We start from the raw sequence: 22,375 nt of genomic DNA, 5'->3' as shown, positions 1-22,375 counted from the left end.
TTTTTTTTTTTAAATTTGGCCGACCCTGAGAACGAGTTTCGGAGAGGGCCTGTCGACCCTCAAAGGGTTAAATCTCTCAAACCAACCTTTGCTGGCCTTAAATTCACTCGCATCACCACTAGTGCAACTTCCTAGCCTTTTCACTTATGATCGCTTGAGAGATGCTATCGCCTGCTATCTATTTTTCGTTTATCCACACCAATAACAATCTCTCAACATCTTCTATCACTTGCGATCTCTGTTTCGAAAGCACAGTTAAACCTTTGGCAAGAACAGCTTCCTTGATTGCCGTTCTCTTGGACATAATAGAAGCGATGGTTGACTGGGGTTTACTATACAACCTGGCCAGCTCGGAGACACGCACTCCACTTTCATACTTAGCAATGATCTCTTTCTTCATCTCCATAGTAATTCTCACCCTTATTCCTGTAGGGTTGGCACTAGAAGCTTTCTTGGGGCCCATGGTCACTTATTTTTCAGGTGAAATCACTATAAAGAGGGTGTAATAATACGAAATGTTCCGATTGTATGCTTGAATGTTACCACGGAGGCTGGCTTGTAAACAATGCCACTGGCAGAACAAGTGAGGCTGGCTCAGGCCGCATGGACGTGTCTTGGACGAATCGCGTTGAGCGAATTTTTTAGCACTATGCTAGGCAAAATTTTAGCGATAAAATGTATCGCTATGCGGATTTAACACTATGCGATGCCAACGTTATGTGGGGGTCCACTGTAATAATAATTAAAGTTTATTTTTTTGTAAAGGTTGCAATGTGTAATTACAATTTTGATTTGCTAAGTACAAAGATAGCCACTATCATGCTGAGGCATTTTGGGCAAACTAATCCTAATACATTGTAACTAATTAAAACTAGATAAGATAATATTACATAGTAACTATATTTAAAACTAAACAAGGAATAGTGGTTAGCTGTTTTACAATCTTATTTAAACTTAGTACAAAATCTAACTTACAAGTAATAATGCAGTGGTAATATTTTATGGATGGCAGAATTAAAAGCCAGGAAGTCACATGATAAGACTAATTAGCAGATGTTATGACAGATTTGGTTAATATTGAGAAACAAGATGATTTTATGGATTGGCAGAATTAAGAGCCTACAGGTCACATAATAAAACTAGTTAGCAGATGTATGGTTGATTTAGTTAATATTGTGAGATAAGATGATTTTTTAGCAAAGTCCTAAATTTATAAGCTGTCAGGGGATCCTTGACCTGTTCCGGTAGCGAGTTCCAGATCTTTGGGCCTTTTATGTGCATAGCGTTCTTGCATAGTGAGAGTCTGACTCAAGGGATGTTGAAAAGTGCCTTATGCCTTGTATTGTGCCTGTGCATTCTGTTGTAACTGTCGAGGAGTAGTTTTAGGGGAGGGTTTACAGTGGAGTTTAATGTCCTGTATATGTAGTAGGCACAATAAAAAGAGTGTATGTCTTGTATATTTAGCAAGTTGAGTCTTTTGAAAAGTGGTGGGGTGTGCTGTCTAGCACAGGAGCTGGTTATCACCCACACAGCAGCTTTTTGTTGGATTATTAAGAGTCTAAGGTGGTTGGTTGAGGTTGAGCCCCAGGCACAAATACCATAGGTGAGGTAAGGATATATTAGAGAGTGGTACAGGGTAAGGAGAGTCGTTTGTGGTACATAGCATCGTATCTTGGAAAGGATTCCTACTGATTTAGAAATTTTTTTGGCTATGTGATGGGTATGGGACTGAAATTTAAGATTACAGTCAAAGAGAAGACCTAGAAATTTGCCCTCTGTGTGTCTTGACATAGGGGAACCATTTAACAGTATGTTGAGTTGGATATTTGAGGCCCTGTTGCCAAACAGCATGAAGTATGTTTTTTCTATGTTGAGAGTGAGTTTGTTGGTCATCCAAGCATATATCTTTAGCAGTTCATTGTTTACAGTGTTTCCAAGGACAGCTGGGTCTGAATGGGAGTAGACATATGTAGTGTCATCTGCGAATAGAACTGGTTTAAGGAGTTGGGATGCATTGGGGAGATCATTGATGCAGATGAGAAAGAGGAGTGGGCCTAGGACACTACCCTGGGGTACTCCTACAGCTACAGGTTGGATAAATTAGACACATGTGCAACTCTTGGGTATCTTTGTTAAGGAAACGTTTCGCCACACAGTGGCTTCATCAGTCCATACACAGGAGAAACTTGAAGAACAGGAGGAGAATGAGGTAATCAGTCCCTCAACCTTGAGTCGACTCAAGGTTGAGGGACTGATTACCTCATTCTCCTCCTGTTCTTCAAGTTTCTCCTGTGTATGGACTGATGAAGCCACTGTGTGGCGAAACGTTTCCTTAATAAAGATACCCAAGAGTTGCACATGTGTCTAATTTATCAACGTGTCGGTTCTGTGAACCATTCATCTACAGGTTGGATAGCTGAATTGACTAAATTTGCATGTACATACTGGTGTCTGTCATTAAGATAGGATTTTAGGTAGTCAAGAGAATGTCCTCTTATGCCGTAATGATTCAGTTTGAGGTGCAAGAGATTGTGGTCAACTGTGTCAAACGCTTTTTATAGGTTGATAAAGAGCCCCAGAGGATATTCATTTTTATCGAGAGCTGTGTATATTAGGTCAAGCATTTGTATAATAGTGTCATTCGTACTTTTATTTGGTCTAAACCCAAACTGGCATGGGTTAAGTATGTTGTTGGATGTTAGGTAGTAGTAAAGCCACTTGTGTATTATTTTTTCAAATATCTTGGAGAGTAAGGGCAAGTTTGATATGGGTCTGTAATTGTTCAAATCAGCTGGATCTCCTCCTTTGTGGAGTGGGGTGACCCTTGCTGTTTTGAGTATAGATGGGAAGGTTGAGGATGCTATAGATTTGTTAAACATTGCTGCAATAATGGGTGACAGTTCTGGTGCAGCCTTTTTATATATGAATGGCAGCAAGTTATCTAGATCACCTGATTTGTTCTTTAATGATTTAATGATGAGTGAGACTTCAGTGGGATTAGTTGGAGCTAGAAAAAGAGTATTTGGATAGTTGCCAGTGAGGTACTCGCTTGGCTGGGTATTTGAGCTAAGAATTTGACTTGCTAGCTTTGATCCTACAGTAGAGAAGAAGATAAGATAAGATAAGATTTCGTTCGGATTTTTAACCCCGGAGGGTTAGCCACCCAGGATAACCCAAGAAAGTCAGTGCGTCATCGAGGACTGTCTAACTTATTTCCATTGGGGTCCTTAATCTTGTCCCCCAGGATGCGACCCACACCAGTCGACTAACACCCAGGTACCTATTTGCTGCTAGGTGAACAGGACAACAGGTGTAAGGAAACACGTCGAAATGTTTCCACCCGCCGGGAATCGAACCCGGGCCCTCCGTGTGTGAAGCGGGAGCTTTAGCCACCAGGCCACCGGGCCATAGGTCTATAGGTTGCATGTGAGGTTCATCTGGTTTAGTTAAGTTTATCTCTCTATTTCCAGACGGTTTCCTAGAGCGCAAAATTTTGGAGAGGGATTGCCAGGTACTTTTCATGTCACCTTTTATTTCACTAAATCTATTTTCATAATACATTTGCTTTGATTTACGTATTAGTTTTATGAATATTGATGTGTATCTTTTAGTAAATTCTTAAGTAATTAAGCCTAATCTGAACTGTTTTTCAATTTGCTGTTTTTTTATTAACCCTTTGGGGGTTTCGGACGTACTAATACGTCTTACGACCCAGGGTTTTTGACGTACTAGTACGCCTAAATTCTAGCGCCCTCAAATCTAGTGAGAGAAAGCTGGTAGGCCTACATATGAAAGAATGGGTCTATGTGGTCAGTGTGCGCAATATAAAAAAATCCTGCAGCACACAGTGCATAATGAGAAAAAAAAAACTTTGACCATGTTTTTGGATTAAAACAGCGACTTTGCACTGTATTTTTGTATGATATTTATTGTTGTATTCTAGTTTTCTTGGTCTCATTTTATAGAATGGAAGACATATTACAGAAATTGAGATGGTTTTGACTGGTTTTACAATGAAAATACCTTAAAATTGAGCTCAAAGTAGCAGAAATGTTCGATTTTTACCAAAGTTCAAAAGTAAACAAATCATGCCAAGTGTCCAATACACATCAACTGGTGAGTCTGATATTCTTTCACATGTGCGCTGATATTATTTATACCATTTCTACACCAATGCAGTAGTCTGCATAACAGTAAATCTTATTTTTTTGTTAGAATAAAAATTTGAAGTGGAAAGCCAAAGAAATATAAGAGGGGCCTGGGGATGTGACTAACGAGCAGAGAACTTATTTTAGTGCCAGGAATGTCTTTCTTGTTTATTCTGGACCCTATTCGGAAATTGGCATCTTTTGAAATTTGTGTGAAATTGGCAAAATTGCTAAATTCTGACCACTTTATTGGATAGTTGAAATCGGTAAATGGGTGGTTTCTTGTACTCATTCGATAGAAAAAATGGAGTTCTAGCGAAATAGTTATGATTTTTGTCGACTAGTACACTGGAATTGGCCAAAAATAGGGCTCAAAGTGGGCAAAATAGCTGCATAAACATCATCAAGACCGCTAACTTCGCGAGAGCGTAACTTCGTAAGTTTTCCATCAAATTTCATACTTTTGGTGTCATTGTGATTGGGAAAAGATTCTCTATCTTTTCATAAGATTTTTTTTTTTTTTTTTTTTTTTTTTTTTTTTTTTTTTTTTTTTTTTTTTTTTTTTTTTTTTTTTTTAAATTTGGCCAACCCTGAGAACAAGTCTCTGAGAGGACCTGTCGACCCCCAGAGGGTTAATAGATTTGAGGATACTTTTTGTTAGCCATGGGCTGTTTAGCCTCTTTTCTGTGATCTGTTTTGTTTTGATTGGGCAATGTTTGTTATAGAGGTTTAGGGTTTTATGTAAAAAAATTTGATATCTTTATCAGTATTATTACTGTCATCTAGCTCTCTCTGCCAATCAGTGGCACCTAATGCTAGTTTTAGGTTGTTTATTGATGTCTCATCATGCAGGCGAAATGAGATCTTTCTTGTTTCTTGAGGCAGTTTAGAAAAGTTGGTTATGAGAAAGGTAGGGTAGTGGTCTGTGGTGTTGTCTGTGATTATACCTGCTTGTAGTGGGGATATCGTGTTGGTCCAGATATGGTCAAGTAACGAGGCACTTGTCTCAGAGATTCTTGTTGGCTTTGTTATAGAGGGTAGCAACAAGCTGTTGTTCATAGCATTTGTGAAATCAGCTACTGGAGGGTCAGTTGCTTGGATAAGGTTTATGCTGAAGTCTCCTGCTAGTATCAGCTGGTGTTTATTCAACTCTGACTTCATTAATCCATCTGTGATATTTTCTTCAAAATTATATAAGAACACGTTACATAGGGACGAGTTGGTGGAAGGAAAACATTACATTTTCTTTGGTCCAGCGTTAGAGAAAACTTTGTGAATCTGCATCTGGCCCAGTCACTGCCCTTAATACACTTTACATAATGCTTTTGTTTACAATTCTTGGCATGAATTATTCATTACGTCTCCCTTTGTTTATGATTGCATCTAAAGGTAGTTGTTTGAAACAATTAAACTCAGTGAACACGATATGTCGATGGTAATAACAGTGTATTTAGCTGGTAGGTATAGTCCAGGCAGATGTAGTCTGCCTTGGACTATAAATAAATACAACTCAACTCTCGCACTACATTAAGACTACAAATATTTTAGGGTAAGTAATGAATGTACTGTGTATGTATTTTACTTTTTATTGTTTTAATGCCTAGTTCTATTACTAACTTAATATTAGTTAGTGTAAACTTGACAACCCTATGCCTGTTGTGGAATCTACTGTGGCTTTGGGGAAGTCCATAGGGTTGGATGTGAGTGGCCAGAATGGTGGACAACCACTAGAGAGCTGCAACACTATAGTAATTCTCTATAAAATTTATTTTTTGTTAATATTTTTGGGTGTCTGAAACAGATTAATTGGATTTACATTATTTTTTATGGGAAATATTGCTTTGATTTTCGTCCGTTTTGGATTTAGACCGACCTTCTGGAGCGGATTAAGGACGCACTCCAGGGTTCCACTGTACCTTTTATTTTAATAATTAAATTCCAAAACCCAGATATGTTTATACAATGCAAGAAATAAAGACAAAACCCCTTATAGACCAAGCCTTAATACATTACTGTAAAGATGCCATGTGGCTAATAGACAGTGTCTTTTGTTCTTGAATGAGTTCTAGAGCTGTTGTAGTAGGTTTAATAGATTTAACAAATAAGAATTTTCTGTTTGAAAACCAAATTGTTTGTTATCAAGTAGTACTTTGCTCTCCAAGTGTGTTATATAAACACTGCTTGTGAGTGAGTTAGGTTTGTAGTTCAACGGATTTTGTTTACTTGCCTGCAGGTTTATAATACGTTTGTCAGTTTATACTCTTGTAGCTAAATTTCAAGTTTTTCCATAGGGGATAATTTAGTTTGCCCACACCTTCAGAGCATATGATGTTATCTTGTCTGGGCCTATTGTGTTCTTGTCATTATCCAGTTGTAGCTTTTTGACCTTTTCAGATATTACTTTATCTTCCATTTTAATTCAACTGTTTGGGAGTTTAAATCTGTAACATTTAAGGTGTTCTTATTTGGAATTACAGTAAACCGTCAATTAAAACAGTTTCCTTTAAAACGTTTTCTCCATTAAACTAGTGTCAAATTGCGGCATATTTTCATTTTACACTTTGTAAAATTCAGTTTAACCCTTTGAGGGTCCATCCCGTAGTTCTATGGCTTTGAGCCAGGGTTCAAACCATAGTACTGTCATGAGCTCAGCTCAGTCAGATAAGCTGTGAGTGGTAAATTTGGGCCTAGATATGAGAGAATGCATTTATGTGGTAAGTGTGCACCATATAAAACAAATCTTGCAGTACACAGTGCATAATGAGAAAAAAGAAAAATGTGACCATGTTTCTGGTTTAAAACAGAGACTGTAGTATATTCTCGTATGATTTTTACAGTTGTATTCGCAGTTTCTTGATCTCATTTAATAGAATGGAAGATATATTACAGAAATAGGATGATTTTGATTGGTTTTAGTACTCAAAATAGCTTGAAATTGAGCTCAAAGTAGCAGAAATGTTCAATTTTTGACAATGTTCAAGAGTAAACAAATCACATCACATGTCCAATACATCAGCTGCTGGGTCTAATGTGTGTTCACAAATGCTCTGATATTATTTGTACAATTATAACAATATTCCAAAACAGTAAATCTTTAATTTTTTGGTGTAAATAAAAATTCTTTGTGAATAAAAAATCAAAATGGAAATAATGTGTAAAGCCTGAAAACACAACTAATAAACAGAGGAAATGTTATTTTAGTGCCAAGATTGCCTGCTTTGTTTATTCTGGACTTTATTTTGAAATTGGTATATTTTGAACTTTGTGTGAAATTGGCCTAATTACCAAATTTGTCACTTTATTGGGTAGTTCAAATAGTTGATTGGGTGATTTCTTGTGGTCAATAGATAAAATGGAACACATACTAGCAAAATAGCTAAGAATTTGGTCTAATGGAGCAATGACCCTGATCTAAACCTCCATAATCTGACACCCAATCAAAACCTATTGGAAAGTAACTGCCTTTATTACACAGCATCACAAGCCGGCACTATCCTAAACAATTCTAAAAGTCTATCAGTTCTTAACTACAACATCAGGTCCTTAAGCAAACACTATGATGACCTCCTGGCACTCCTTGAGTCGCTAAAAACACCCTTCTCCTGCATTATTCTTACTGAGACCTGGCTTAAGCAGGACACTATAGATATCTACCCTCTACCAGGATACACAGCAATCCACAACTGCAGACCATACCAAGTTGGGGGTGGTATTGCAATCTATTACTCTACCAATTATCTTGTATTAGCACCACTTGCTTTAGTGATGAGTATGGGGAATACATTTTTGCTAATTTTACAGTAAAAAACCTTAAGATGCCTATAACAATCGGTGCCATTTACCGGATACCCCACACAAACATCCCAAATTTCAGTGAGAAATTAAAGGCACTAATAACAAACAGACAAATGAACAAGCACCACCTTCTCTTAGCTGGAGACTTCAATATCAACCTTGGCCTACTAGATGATCAGCCTGTAACTGATTTCATCAACAATATGAACAACACACTTCTCATACCAACAATAACTAAACCAACCAGGCTCACTGAGACAAGTGCAACCATAATAGACCACATATGGACCAATATACTAGCCCCCCTTAAATCAGGGATAATCACAGACAGCACTACAGACCACTACCCTACCTTCCTCTTGACAAACATTAGTAAACCACCACTGGAATACAACAAAGTTTCATTTAGACTCCATGACAAGGCCTCAATAAGGAATTTCACAGCTGACCTGGGGACTGTTGACTGGCCTACAGAATTCTCCAAGGCCATTGGTATTGATGACTGGACAGACACTTTTCTTAACAAATTACTTAGACTATACAACAAACATTGTCCTATAAAAACGAAACAGATCACGAATAAATGGCTTGGTTGCCCATGGCTAACCAGCAGCATTCTGAAATCCATTGATAAGAAACACCAATATGAAAACCAATATAGACAGGGCTTAATACACAAAAATATTCTTAAACACTATTCATCAGTTCTCACCAAAGTAATAAAGAAAGCCAAACTATACTACTCCAGCAGATTCACTGACACAAGAGGAGATATCAAAAAGACCTGGAAAACACTCCCAGATTCTAGGGACCCACCACCTGAAAAAAAAACAAGAATATTGTCCTAACTAAACCTAATGAAACACCTCTGCATCCCACTGACACAGCTAACAAGATAAACGGCTTCTTCTCAACCATAGGATCTAATCTCACCAACAAAATCCCACGTACCAATGCCCATGCCGGGGACTACCTAGATGGGAATTTCCCAAATTCCTTCTGTTTTGTCCCAACTGAGCCCACGAAAGTCACCGAGATTATAAAGTCACTTAAAAATAACTCAGGGAATCTGTCTCATGTCCCACCATTATTGTACAAGCGAGCGGCCCATGTCCTTTCGCATACTATTTCATTACTTTTTAACAAGTCACTAGAAACTAGCACCTTCCCGAAACTACTCAAGACAGCAAGGGTTACACCAATACATAAAGGTGGTGACCCTACAGATTTAAACAACTATAGGCCAATATCAAACTTACCATTGCTATCCAAAATCTTTGAGAAACTCGTGCACAGGAGACTATATTCATTTATAATGACACAAAACATACTCAACCCCTGCCAATTTGGATTCAGGAAAATTTTTTTTTATATTATTATCACACTGGCCGATTCCCACCAAGGCAGGGTGGCCCGAAAAAGAAAAACTTTCACCATCATTCACTCCATCACTGTCTTGCCAGAACGGTGCTTCACACTACAGTTTTTAAACTGCAACATTAACACCCCTCCTTCAGAGTGCAGGCACTGTACTTCCCATCTCCAGGACTCAAGTCCGGCCTGCCGGTTTCCCTGAACCCCTTCATAAATGTTACTTTGCTCACACTCCAACAGCACGTCAAGTATTAAAAACCATTTGTCTCCATTCACTCCTATCAAACACGCTCACGCATGCCTGCTGGAAGTCCAAGCCCCTCGCACACAAAACCTCCTTTACCCCCTCCCTCCAACCTTTCCTAGGCCGACCCCTACCCCGCCTTCCTTCCACTATAGACTGATACACTCTTGAAGTCATTCTGTTTCGCTCCATTCTCTCTACATGTCCGAACCACCTCAACAACCATTCCTCAGCCCTCTGGACAACAGTTTTGGTAATCCCGCACCTCCTCCTAACTTCCAAACTACAAATTCTCTGCATTATATTCACACCACACATTGCCCTCAGACATGACATCTCCACTGCCTCCAGCCTTCTTCTTGCTGCAACATTCATCACCCATGCTTCACACCCATATAAGAGCATTGGTAAAACTATACTCTCATACATTCCCCTCTTTGCCTCCAAGAACAAAGTTCTTTGTCTCCACAGACTCCTAAGTGCACCACTCACCCTTTTCCCCTCATCAATTCTATGATTCACCTCATCTTTCATAGACCCATCCGCTGACACGTCCACTCCCAAATATCTGAATACATTCACCTCCTCCATACTCTCTCCCTCCAATCTGATATTCAATCTTTCATCACCTAGTCGTTTTGTTATCCTCATAACCTTACTCTTTCCTGTATTCACTTTTAATTTTCTTCTTTTGCATACCCTACCAAATTCATCCACCAATCTCTGCAACTTCTCTTCAGAATCTCCCAAGAGCACAGTGTCATCAGCAAAGAGCAACTGTAAGAACTCCCACTTTATGTGTGATTCTTTATCTTTTAACTCTACGCCTCTTGCCAAGACCCTCACATTTACTTCTCTTACAACCCCATCTATAAATATATTAAACAACCACGGTGACATCACACATCCTTGTCTAAGGCCTACTTTTACTGGGAAATAATTTCCCTCTTTCCTACATACTCTAACTTGAGCCTCACTATCCTCGTAAAAACTCTTCACTGCTTTCAGTAACCTACCTCCTATACCATACACCTGCAACATCTGCCACATTGCCTCCCTATCCACCCTGTCATACGCCTTTTCCAAATCCATAAATGCCACAAAGACCTCTTTAGCCTTATCTAAATACTGTTCACTTATATGTTTCACTGTAAACACCTGGTCCACACACCCCCTACCTTTCCTAAAGTCTCCTTGTTCATCTGCTATCCTATTCTCCATCTTACTCTTAATTCTTTCAATAATAACTCTACTATACACTTTACCAGGTATACTCAACAGACTTATCCCCCTATAATTTTTGCACTCTCTTTTGTTCCCTTTGCCTTTATACAAAGGAACTATGCATGCTCTCTGCCAATCCCTAGATACCTTACCCTCATCCATACATTTATTAAATAATTGCACCAACCACTCCAAAACTATATCCCCACCTGCTTTTAACATTTCTATCTTTATCCCATCAATCCCGGCTGCCAGGAAAAATAAAAGCACTAATGATGCAATTATAAAAATGCTAGATCTGCTTTACACAGCATTGGAAAATAAGGAATATCCGCTAGGAATTTTTATTGACCTAAGAAAAGTTTTTGACACAGTAGACCACAGCATCCTACTCCACAAGCTTGACCATTATGGTATAAGAGGCCATGAGCTTGCATATTTCAAATCCTACCTTACTAATAGGTATCAGTATGTCACCATTAAAGACACAGCATCATCAACACAGCCACTTGATACTGGAGTTCTGCAGGGAAGTGTCCTTGGTCCCCTGCTCTTCCTCATATACATCAATGATCTTCCAAATGTATCCCAACACCTGAACCCCATTCTCTTTACTGACGACACGACTTATGTCATCTCTCATCCTACTCTTGCCACCCTCAACACCATTGTTAATGAGGAGCTGCTCAAACTATCACTGACAAAACCTACTATATTATGTTTGGTAGCAGAGCAGGAGTTGCGCAAATTAACATTAAGATCGACAACACTCTAATTGCCAGACATAATGAGGGCAAATTCCTAGGCCTATACCTCGACAACAACCTGAATTTCAGCACCCACATCCAACACATAACCAAAAAAGTATCCAAAACGGTTGGGATCCTCTCCAAGATATGATACTATGTGTCGCAAAATGCCCTTCTCACACTATACCACTCACTTATTTATCCATACCTCACCTATGCTATTTGTGCTTGGGGATCAACTGCAGCAACACACCTAAAGCCAATAATAACCCAACAAAAAGCCGCAGTAAGAATAATCACTAAATCCCATCCCTGGCAACACCCTCCTCCCCCCACTCTTCATAGATCTAAACTTACTCCCTGTTCAGTACATCCACATTTACTACTGTGCAGTCTACATCTACAGGACCTTAAATTCCAATATTAACCTTGACCTAAAATGCTTTCTTGATAGTTGTGACAGAACCCACAGGCATAACACTAGACACAAACATCTCTATGGCATTCCCCGTGTCTGCCTAAACCTTTACAAAAATTCAATGTATGTCAAAGGCCCTAAAATCTGGAACACCCTACCTGAAAACTCTAGAACTGCAGACACATTCATCACCTTCAAAACTACGATCAGAAAACATCTTATCTCCCTGATACACCCCATCAACTAATTACATGAATACCACCTGGTGGTTCACACTTACACTTTCACTCATGCATTTGACCATAAACACAGAAATATCAATCTTAATCTTAAAATAATGAATCCTAACTAGTCATAAGTTGGCCTGTGATACTCCAATACTGAAACTATGTATTGTGCCAAAACAATAGCATTCACATTGCTAAACTCACAAACTAGTATTTAGTCACTTAGCCATAATACCAACTTACCTCATAATTTGTAATATTTTAAAGTTAAGAATTGCAATCTAAGTCTGCCCGAAATGCCTAGCCATGCTAGGTGTTCTAGTGGCCCCCTCTGTAATTAGTATTTTACTATACATGTAAACCACACAATAACCAAATTCTGTAAACTCAGCATTGTAATCCTTATAGAGAATAAACTTGATTTGATTTGATGTAATTGGCCAATAATAGGACTCAAAACGGGCAAAAATGCCGATGCATAAATATCGCTGACACAGCAAATTTTGCGAGATTGTAATTTCTTCAATTTTTTATCAAATTTTGTACTTTTTGTTTTATTACCTTCAGAAAAAGATTTTCTACCATTTCATAAGAAAAAAATAATAATTTTTTAAATTCTTGAATCCTGTGGGCAATTTTCAGATTGGGGGTCTGGACCCTCAAAGGGTTAAACGGTTCTACTTCTTGGTAAAGAAAAAATTTCAGCGCCACAAGCTGGATGAATGACTTACTGACTGACCTGATTTACTGTTTTTCTGAATAACTTGACTGAGTTACTGAATGACTGACCTGATTTACAGGATGACTTAACTGACTTACTGACTTGACTGATTACTGAATGACTTTACTGATATACTGACTGCTTACTTCTTGACTGATTTACTGACTGATGGCTTACTGACTTGACTGCCTGCCTTAACTGATTTACTGAATGACTGACTGATGGCTTACTAAATGACTGACTGATGGCTTACTGACTTGACTGACTGCCTTAACTGATTTACTGAATGACTTGACAGACCAACTTGAATGAGTTGACCTACTGACCTGAATGAGTGACTTACTGACTTGACTGACTGACCTACTGATTCACTTGACTGGACTGACTGGTAGACTGGACTACCATCCACCTCAGCCCAGATGGGCCTCAGCATGCCTCTATATTCCCTCCTTCACAATCATCAACAAACACCAGCAACCACAATATAAGAACATAAGAATGGAGGAACACTGCAGAAGGCCTACTGGCAAGGCAGGTCCTCGTCAAAACCACCCCTACCCAAAGCTACCCAAGAATTTACTCCTGTACCCACGACACCAATCAAATCCAGCCCTTCCCACTCGTATATTTGTCCAATCTCTTTTTAAAGCTACCCAAGGCCCTAACCTCAATCACCCTACTTGGAAGATTGTTCCACGCATCCACAACTCTATTCGAAAACCAGTATACTTACATATGTACTTTTTAAATCTAAATTTATCCAACTTAAATCCATTATTTCTGGTTCTTACCTGGTTTGACACCTTCAGTACTTATTAATATCACCTTGTTTATGCCCATCATCCACTTATACACTTCGATGATATCTCCCCTCATTCTACATCTCTCCAGAGAGTGGAGATTCAAGGCTCTAGCTTATTTTCATACAGGAGATTCCTTATTTTAGTCATTCTTCTCTGTATGTTCTCCAATGAGCCTATATCCATCCTGTAGTAAGGAGACCAAAACTGAGTGACATAATCCAAATGAGGCCTCACTAGTGATGTATAGAGCTGTAAAACAACTTTTGGATTTCTGTTACTTATACTTCTTGAAATAAATCCTGGTAATCTGTTAGCCTTATTGCGCACACTTAGGCACTGTTGTCTTGGCTTGAGATTTCTGCTTAGCATGACTTCCAAGTCTTTTTCACATTCTGTATGATCAAGCTGTACTTCACCTAGTTTATAACTTCAAGGGTTATTTTCATTACCAAGGACTAGTACTTTACACTTGTCCACATTGAACTTCATCTGCCATTTTTCAGGCCAAGACCAAATCCTCCTGGAGTTCATTGGTATCCTCCTCAGAATGAATCATACGGCCTGTTTTTGTATCATCAGCAAATTTGCTCATATCACTTGTAATTCCATCATCAAGGTCATTTATGTAAATTATGAACAACAGAGGGCCTAAAACTGATCCTTGCGAAATGCCACTAGTGACTAATCCCCATTCAGATTTGACCCCATTAATGGAAACTCTCTGCTTTCTATTGGTAAGCCATGCCTCTATCCTTGCTGGAACCTTACCTCCTATACCATGAGCTGCCACTTTTCTTAAGAGTCTCTTGTGAGGTACTCTATCGAAGGCTTTACTAAAATCCAAATTAACATTCATATTCTTTATCACTGTCTGCTGCCTCAAATGTTTTATTGAAGAAGGTCAGTAAATTTGTCAGGTAGGAACAACCTCTGATAATATCAGCTATAATTGATTCTAATAATTTGCCTACTATAGACATCAGGTTTACTGGACAGTAATTTGAAGGAATGGATTTATCCCCTGATTTGAGTATAGGAGCTGCATTAGCTATCTTCCACATCTCTGGCACAACACCAGTTAGGATGGATGCATTAAACACATTAATGGCTGACTAAGTTCCATCTTGCATTCTCCAAGTACCCTGGAAAACAACTCATTGAGTCCCGGGGACTTATTTTGCTTCAGTTCATCTATCTGTTTGATAACCATGTCCCTCGTGACAGTAATATTAGTTAATTTAAATTCTCCAGGAACTGAATATGTAATTGTTAATTTCTGGAATCTCATTTATGTCTTACTGTGTAAAGACTTAAAAAAAATAGTCATTAAATAAAGAACACATTTCCAGTTCGTTATCCATCAGCTGTCCATTCCCAATTTTCAGAGGTCCTACTTTTTCCCTCACCTTCATCCTATACACTTGAGAGAACCCTTTTGGATTAGTCTTTGATTCATTAGCAACTCTGATTTCATAGTCATGTTTAGCCTTTCTAATCCCCTTTATTACTTCTCTTTTAAACTGAACATATTGGTCAGTCCTAGGTAGTAGGTTGGTAGACAGCAACCACCCAGGGAGGTCCTACTGTCCTGCCAAGTGAGTGTAAAACGAAAGCCTGTAATTGTTTTACATGATGGTAGGATTGCTGGTGTCCTTTTTTCTGTCTCATGAACATGCAAGATTTCAGCTATGTCTTGCTACTTCTACTTACACTTAGGTCACACTACACATACATGCACAAGCACATATATAAACACTCCTTTGGGTTTTCTTCTATTTTCTTTCTAGTTCTTATTCTTGTTTATTTCCTCTTATCTCCATGGGGAAGTGGAACAGAATTCTTCCTCTGTAAGCCATGCGTGTTGTAAGAGGCGACTAAAATGCTGGGAGCAAGGGGCTAGTAACCTCTTCTCCTGTACATACTGTATTACTAAATGTAAAAGGAGAAACTTTCGTTTTTCCTTTTGGGCCACCCCGCCTCAGTGGGATACGGCCGGTGTGTTGAAAGAAGAGAGAAAGGATTGCTGGTGTCTGTGGAAAATATTTAATTTTCAGAAGCTATAGTGCCTAATAGGTGTTTAATGTGTTGATGTGGGTCAAAAATGTATTTGAAAATGGACTAGAACCAATAGGGAAGCTCTGCGGCTGCGCTGATGGGCAGGGGAGAGGTAGAGACGGGGCATCAGTAGCGGGAGTGTTTTGAATGGAGTTAAGAGGCTGGGAAAGCATGGGACCAGGAAATTGGCATTCACGATGGCCTAAGAATTAATATAGGCCTCACTTCATAATAGGAAGTGTCGTAACTGTTCCTGGTGAAGAGTGAGGGAACGTGATTTACAGGACCACCGTAATAGTGGTAAAATTAGTGAATAATGGTAGGACCAGTGGTGACTGGTATGACGCCGCCATGGAGTGTCCAGGGGAAAATACCCATGATTTAATCATCACACATCAGTCTCAGATCTTAATGGAGTGACCTCTAATGTGCATAATTATGAGACATTAAATCGTCTTGTGAATTGAAATGTAATCAGTGATAATAACACTAAGTTAAGAGAATGCGTGATGTGAAATAAGTCGCCTTGCTCTGAGTGAACACGAGTAGACCTCGTGGTTCCTGTCCCGAGGATAGTGAAGTTTTTATGGAGTCACGACTTCTAAACCGGGACAAACCAATGGATACCTCGTCCTGCTGGAATAAGAACCGTGTCGGTGTAGCAGGACATCGAAATGAGATGGTGAATGGAGGAAATAAGGAGCATCAATCACCCACAGTTAAGTAACCCTTCTAGTTATAGCAGACTGATACTGGGCAGTTAGGTATGTTGTAATTGGATAGGTTGTGGGTGATCCAGCTACATCAAGTGACCACCAGAGAATATCTGGTAAGTGGTGGTATTATATACAAGTGTTTTTCCTTGATGGATATATCCATGTGTAACCTCCCCCCCCCCTTCATTCAGTTAAACTAATATAATCTATATGGTCCACAATTAATTAGTAGCGCCGTACTTGCGGGTGCTATCCAATTCATACTGGTCTCGGATAGATATGGGTAAGATTGTGAGGTCGAAGGAACCACCTGCAGTGACCAGGGATGGCTAAGTTTTCTCACATGTCTACACGGGGTGACTACGGTAAACAATATGGTGGTTGTCTCCCAATGAGATTACTTGTATGAATGTAATGTTGAGGTACATACTGGTAACCCCTATAAAATTTTCCATATCTGCCCGCTGACATCTGTTCCGGAAATTTGCAGCTAGGAGATCCTGTCCAAGATTGATGATCTCAGATAATGCCACCAATTTTGTAACGGGTGCTCAACACTTGATGGAATTAAATAAGAGTAATGATGTACAATCTTTGTTGACCCAGCGAGGGTGTGTCTGGAAATTTATTACTCTCAGAGCCCCTTGGCAGGGAGGATTGTACGAAAAAATGATAGGTACAGTGGAAAGATGTCTTTGTAAGGTGCTACACAGGAAGAGAATTAATTTGGAGGAATTCTGTGCAGTGTTGGTGGAGGCGGAGAATCGGGTAAACAATCACCCTCTGTCATACATGAGCGACACTCCTGACATGGAGATCCTGACTCCCTCTCACCTAATATGTGGACGAAGGTTAGAAGCTGCACCTATCTATAGAGACAATTCCGAGGGAAGTGATGAGGATTACAATAACGTGACCATGTTGAGTGATAAGTTCAAGATGTTAAATAAGGTAATTACTCATTGGTCCGATGTGTGGCGTAAAGAATGTCTTCTTACAGTACGTGAACACTTTTATGGTGCACCAGAGGCAGTAAACCGACAGAACATTCAACCAGGTGACATTGTGTTAATTGATACCGAGCAACATCGAACATTGCGGCCTCTGGGCAAGGTAGTTACATTATACCCAGATGCACAAGGTGTTGTCAGAAACGTCAAAGTGTTGTGTCGTGGTCAGGAAAGTTTGCGTACCATTAATAAATTAATTCCCTTAGAATTAAATGGTGTTCAATCCAGTGCAGATGGAAATCTTAGGGAAAGTGACATGAGTGATATTGAAGACACTGACCGAGTGATGCAAGAAGAAATTGTAGTAAGACCCACTAGGAAAACAGCCGCGTAATCTAGAGCGGGCTGGAATCGTCTCCTAGAGGAAGACACAATTTAAGTCGTCTAACAACGACCTCCGCCCAGCTGCAGTGTGGAAAATATTTAATTTTTGGAAGCTTTTGTGCCTAATAGGTGTTTAATGTGTTGATGTGGGTCAAAAATGTATTTAAAAATGGACTAGAACCAACAGGGAAGCTCTGCGCCTGCGCTGATGGGCAGGGGAGAGGTAGAGATGGGGCATCAGTAGCGGGAGTGTTTTGAATGGAGTTAAGAGGCTGGGAAAGCGTGGGACCAGGAAATTGGCATTCACGACGGCCTAAGAATTAATATAGGTCTCACTTTATAATAGGAAGTGTCGTAACTGTTCCTGGTGAAGAGTGAGGGAACGTGATTTACAGGACCACCGTAATAAAGTGGTAAAATTAGTGAATAATGGTAGGACCGGTGGTGACTGGTATGACGCCATGGAGTGTCCAGGGGAAAATACCCGTAATTTAATCATCACTCATCGGTCTCGGATCTTAATGGAGTGACCTCTAATGTGCATAATAATTATGAGACATTAAATCATCTTGTGAATTGTAATGTAATCAGTGATAATAACACTAAGTTAAGAGAATGCATGAAGTGAAATAAGTCGCCTTGCTCCGAGTGAACACGAGTAGACCTCGTGGTTCCTGTCCCGAGGATAGTGAAGTTTTTATGGAGTCACGACTTCTAAACTGGGACAAACCAACGGATAACATGTCCTGCTGGAATAAGAACTGTGTCGGTGTAGCAGGACATCAAAATGAGATGGTGAATGGAGGAAATAAGGAGCATCAATCACCCACAGTTAAGTAACCCTTCTAGTTATAGCAACTGATACTGGCCAGTTAGGTATGTTGTAATTGGATAGGTTGTGGGTGATCTAGCTTCATCAAGTGACCACCAGAGAATATCTGGTAAGTGGTGGTATTATATACAAATGTTTTTTCCTTGATGAATATATCCATGTGTAACCTACCCCCCCCCCCCACCCCTTCATTCAGTTAAACTAATATAATCTATACAGTCCACAATTAATTAGTAGTGCCCTACTTGCGGGTGCTATCTAATTCATACTGGTCTCGGATACATATGGGTAAGATTGTGAGGTTGAAGGAGCCACCTGCGGTGACCAGGGGTGGCTAAGTTTTCTCACATGTCTACACGGGGTGACTACAGTAAACAATATGGTTGTTGTCTCCCAATGAGATTACTTGTATGAATGTAAAGTTGAGGTACATACAGGTAACCCCTTATAAATTTTCTGTAACAAACTTAAACCAGAGCTTAGGCTCCACAGTGTGACGTACATGCACACACAAATAAATAATTATATTGTATCATAAAACTTATTGTTACATAAGGAACAGTATATGGTATATTATGAACATATTACATTTGCCCCTTTTTTCTCGTGAAAAAGGACTTCATTTGCATTCTTAAAAAAAAATGTTCATGCACTACTGAATTGAAATATCATGACATTAGTCACATATTACACAAAATACTAAGTGACTCTTTTGGTTTTACATAAATGCACTTAACAAGGATCAGTATATAAATTGTGTGTAATGTATAGTATTGTATATTACCTCCTCTCTTTTTCCACAGGATGATGATGATGAAGGGTTTGAGAAGTGCTATGAACAGTGTTTACGGTGCAGTAATGGTTTTTTGGATGCTGTGAAATAGCTTTTATCTAGTTGCAAGACTTCTCATTGTTTTAGGGCTCAATATACAGTGGAACCTCTACTTGCGACTTTAATCCGTTCCATGAGCTTGCTCGCAACTGGATTTGCTCATTTGCAGAGTCAGATTTCCTCATTTAAATTAATTGAAATGCAATTAATCCGTTCCAGCGGAATTCTGTACTTCAATAATTTCGCTAATATCAACTCTGTGGCTTATTTATCTATCTCGCTTCATCTAAAATGACATAATAAACAACATAAATAACAAAGAAACATAATATATACTCTAAAATGAATAAAATATATCATTCATGTAGTGGTATGGGCGGTGTCGGCAGTGGACGAGAGTTTGTCTGGGGACTGGGCAAAATACTTCATGAATAATTTCGCTGATATCATCTATACGGCTTGTTTATATATCACAGTTCATCTAATATGACATAACAAAACAAATAAATAAAGTAGAAACATGATATATACCCTGGAATGAATAAAATACTGTATGTCTTTATGTAACAGGTGGTGGCAGCCACAACCGCTCCCTTAGTTGTGGTAAACACTGCCATCTAGTGATGGCTTTTTGAAGCTGTCTCTTATTATAATTATTATATATACGTAGTACATTATTATTATATATGTATTATTATTATTATACATATATTATTATTATTGTATTATATTATTATACTATTATTATTATACGTATTATTATTATACATATTATTATTATTATTATTATTGTTATTATTATTATTATTATTATTATTATATGAATAATTTGTAATTTTCATTCACACAAAAAATATAAGACTTACTGTTATTTCTTATTGCAATAATTGTATAACGTCGACCCATTCACGACTGCATATTGGAATGGACTGTGACGTACGTCATTTGTTTACTCTGAAACAGCCAAGCAATAGACCATTTCTCCTAGGTTGAGCTCTATTTCAAGGTACTTTTCATCGTGAAAGCAATTAAAATCATATCTATTTCTGTAATATATCTTCCATTCTATCAAATGAGACCAAAAAATGAGAATACAACCATAAAAACCATTTGAAATTACTGCTTAGGGGTGGCTAATTGCTGAGAAGTGAACTCCATTATTTATGCTTAGAGTTCTTTCATTTTTGGTGTATGTTAAGAAGCATCTTTCCATCATACATTGCCCAAGTTTCAATAAGATAGTCCAACAAACAAATGAGATACAATTCCCGAGACCAAGAGCAAGAGTCCCTCACCAGTGTCAAGGAACCTGCCTTGAGGTCTGCTCGCTTGTGGAAATTTTGCTCACTTATGGAAACAAAAAATCGACCCATCGACTGCTCGTATTTGGAAAAACTCACACGTGGACACGCTCGCAAGTAGAGGTTCCACTGTATTATCTTTATTGTAATATTATGAAAATACTTCATCTCTTAAATTAATAACTTACTTTTACTTGTTTAACCCTCTAACTGTCCAAACGTGGATCTACATTTGCTCGCGAAGCACTCCGAATGTAGGTCTACATTTTTTTTACGTTCTTTCTTATGAAGAAAATCAAGGTCGGAGCGCTATGCGCGCAAACATAGATCTACGTTTGGACAGTTTAAAGGTTAATAGTATTGTAAATTTTAGTCATTTCAGAGGTCCTTCTGTTTAAAAATTTAAATGGGAATAAATGAGGACTGTTTTAGATGTCTAGTTTATTATGGTGGCAGCTATGTGTACTGTACATAATACTTTATTAAATAAAATATTTGGCTTATAACCTGTGTTTTCATCATGTATTTTCATGATACAAATAATTATACTGGGTGATAGTGACACCAAATGGTTAGACCAGAATCCAAATACAGTACATTACAGTATACTTCATTATGGGGATTTGGCTTGGCTATGACATAATGCAGGTAACTTAGTACTGTAATGTGTTTCTTATTATTATTATGGGGTAGCACTAAACCCATAGGGATTATACAGTGCCTGTGGGAAGGGAGGGGGGGAATGGAAGGCATTCAGGCTCAATTCAGGAAACTGAAGCACAGATCCAATTCACTAGATCAAGAGCCCCTCACCAGCATCAAGGAGCCTCCCTTGAGGGAAATGTGTTCCTTAACCCAATCTTAGTGACATCTGTAATCTTAGCTGATTCTTTCTTACATATTTTCTCGAGTTCTCTCCCAGGCATTATATACTGTTTGCAGGCATTCTCAACAGGCATCTGCAAACCTCCACAGCATTCCTGTCCTGGTAATCTTGAGTGCAATGATTCTCAGCTCTTGAGCTTCTTTGAAAGGGTTTAATTATAGATTCTATATACCACTGAGGGAGACGAGCAGCAGCATCACTGCCTTTTAAGAATTTTGAGGTACATCTACAAGGCCTCTCTAATAGGTTAATGTGCAAGAACCTATGGTCATATGACATGGAGGCCAGACCTCTCTTGAATCACATAATGACTAAAATAAATCTAGGTTGTGCAGCATTTATATTTTTAAATAGCTTAAGTCAAAGTGCTTTTCATATCTCTCCAATCTCTCTCAAGATGTTAAGTCATTTGCTCCTGACAGCATATATTGTAAAAAATTCTGTTGGGATGTACGTAACTGCCTGGCAAGGGTTGCTAATTTTTTTGCTCTTCAAAAATTTCCATGTGATAACTTAAGAATGCCTTTTCTGAGCTGTTATTATTATTATAATTATTTTATTTTATTTGGGAGAGACCACTAAACATGCAGGGGTCATACAGCACCTGAGAAATGGGAAGCAACTGGGTTTCAACTGAAGATAAGTCCAATTCCTTAACAACATCAAGGAACCTTCCTCGAGAGGACCACTTTCAGTGCTGGTGTATCCACACACAG

General features: G+C 38.7%; 1 protein-coding gene across 3 annotated transcripts in view; it reads left to right on the top strand.

The window, feature by feature from the left end:
- LOC128684562 (low molecular weight phosphotyrosine protein phosphatase) overlaps positions 1 to 21,279 on the top strand; it is a 38,168-nt gene extending 16,889 nt beyond the window's left edge. For all 3 annotated transcript variants that reach the window (XM_053770823.2, XM_053770822.2, XM_053770821.2), the window contains exon 5: positions 19,444 to 21,279. In XM_053770823.2, the coding sequence (XP_053626798.1) occupies positions 19,444 to 19,524 (81 nt within the window). In that variant the 3' untranslated portion in view covers positions 19,525 to 21,279. The remainder of the gene's footprint in view (positions 1 to 19,443) is intronic.
- Positions 21,280 to 22,375: the final 1,096 nt, after the last annotated feature.

This window comes from Cherax quadricarinatus, chromosome 4 (assembly GCF_038502225.1).
Source record: "Cherax quadricarinatus isolate ZL_2023a chromosome 4, ASM3850222v1, whole genome shotgun sequence".
Taxonomy (NCBI): Eukaryota; Metazoa; Arthropoda; class Malacostraca; order Decapoda; family Parastacidae; genus Cherax; species Cherax quadricarinatus.
This window is presented reverse-complemented; position numbering and strand designations above follow the sequence as displayed.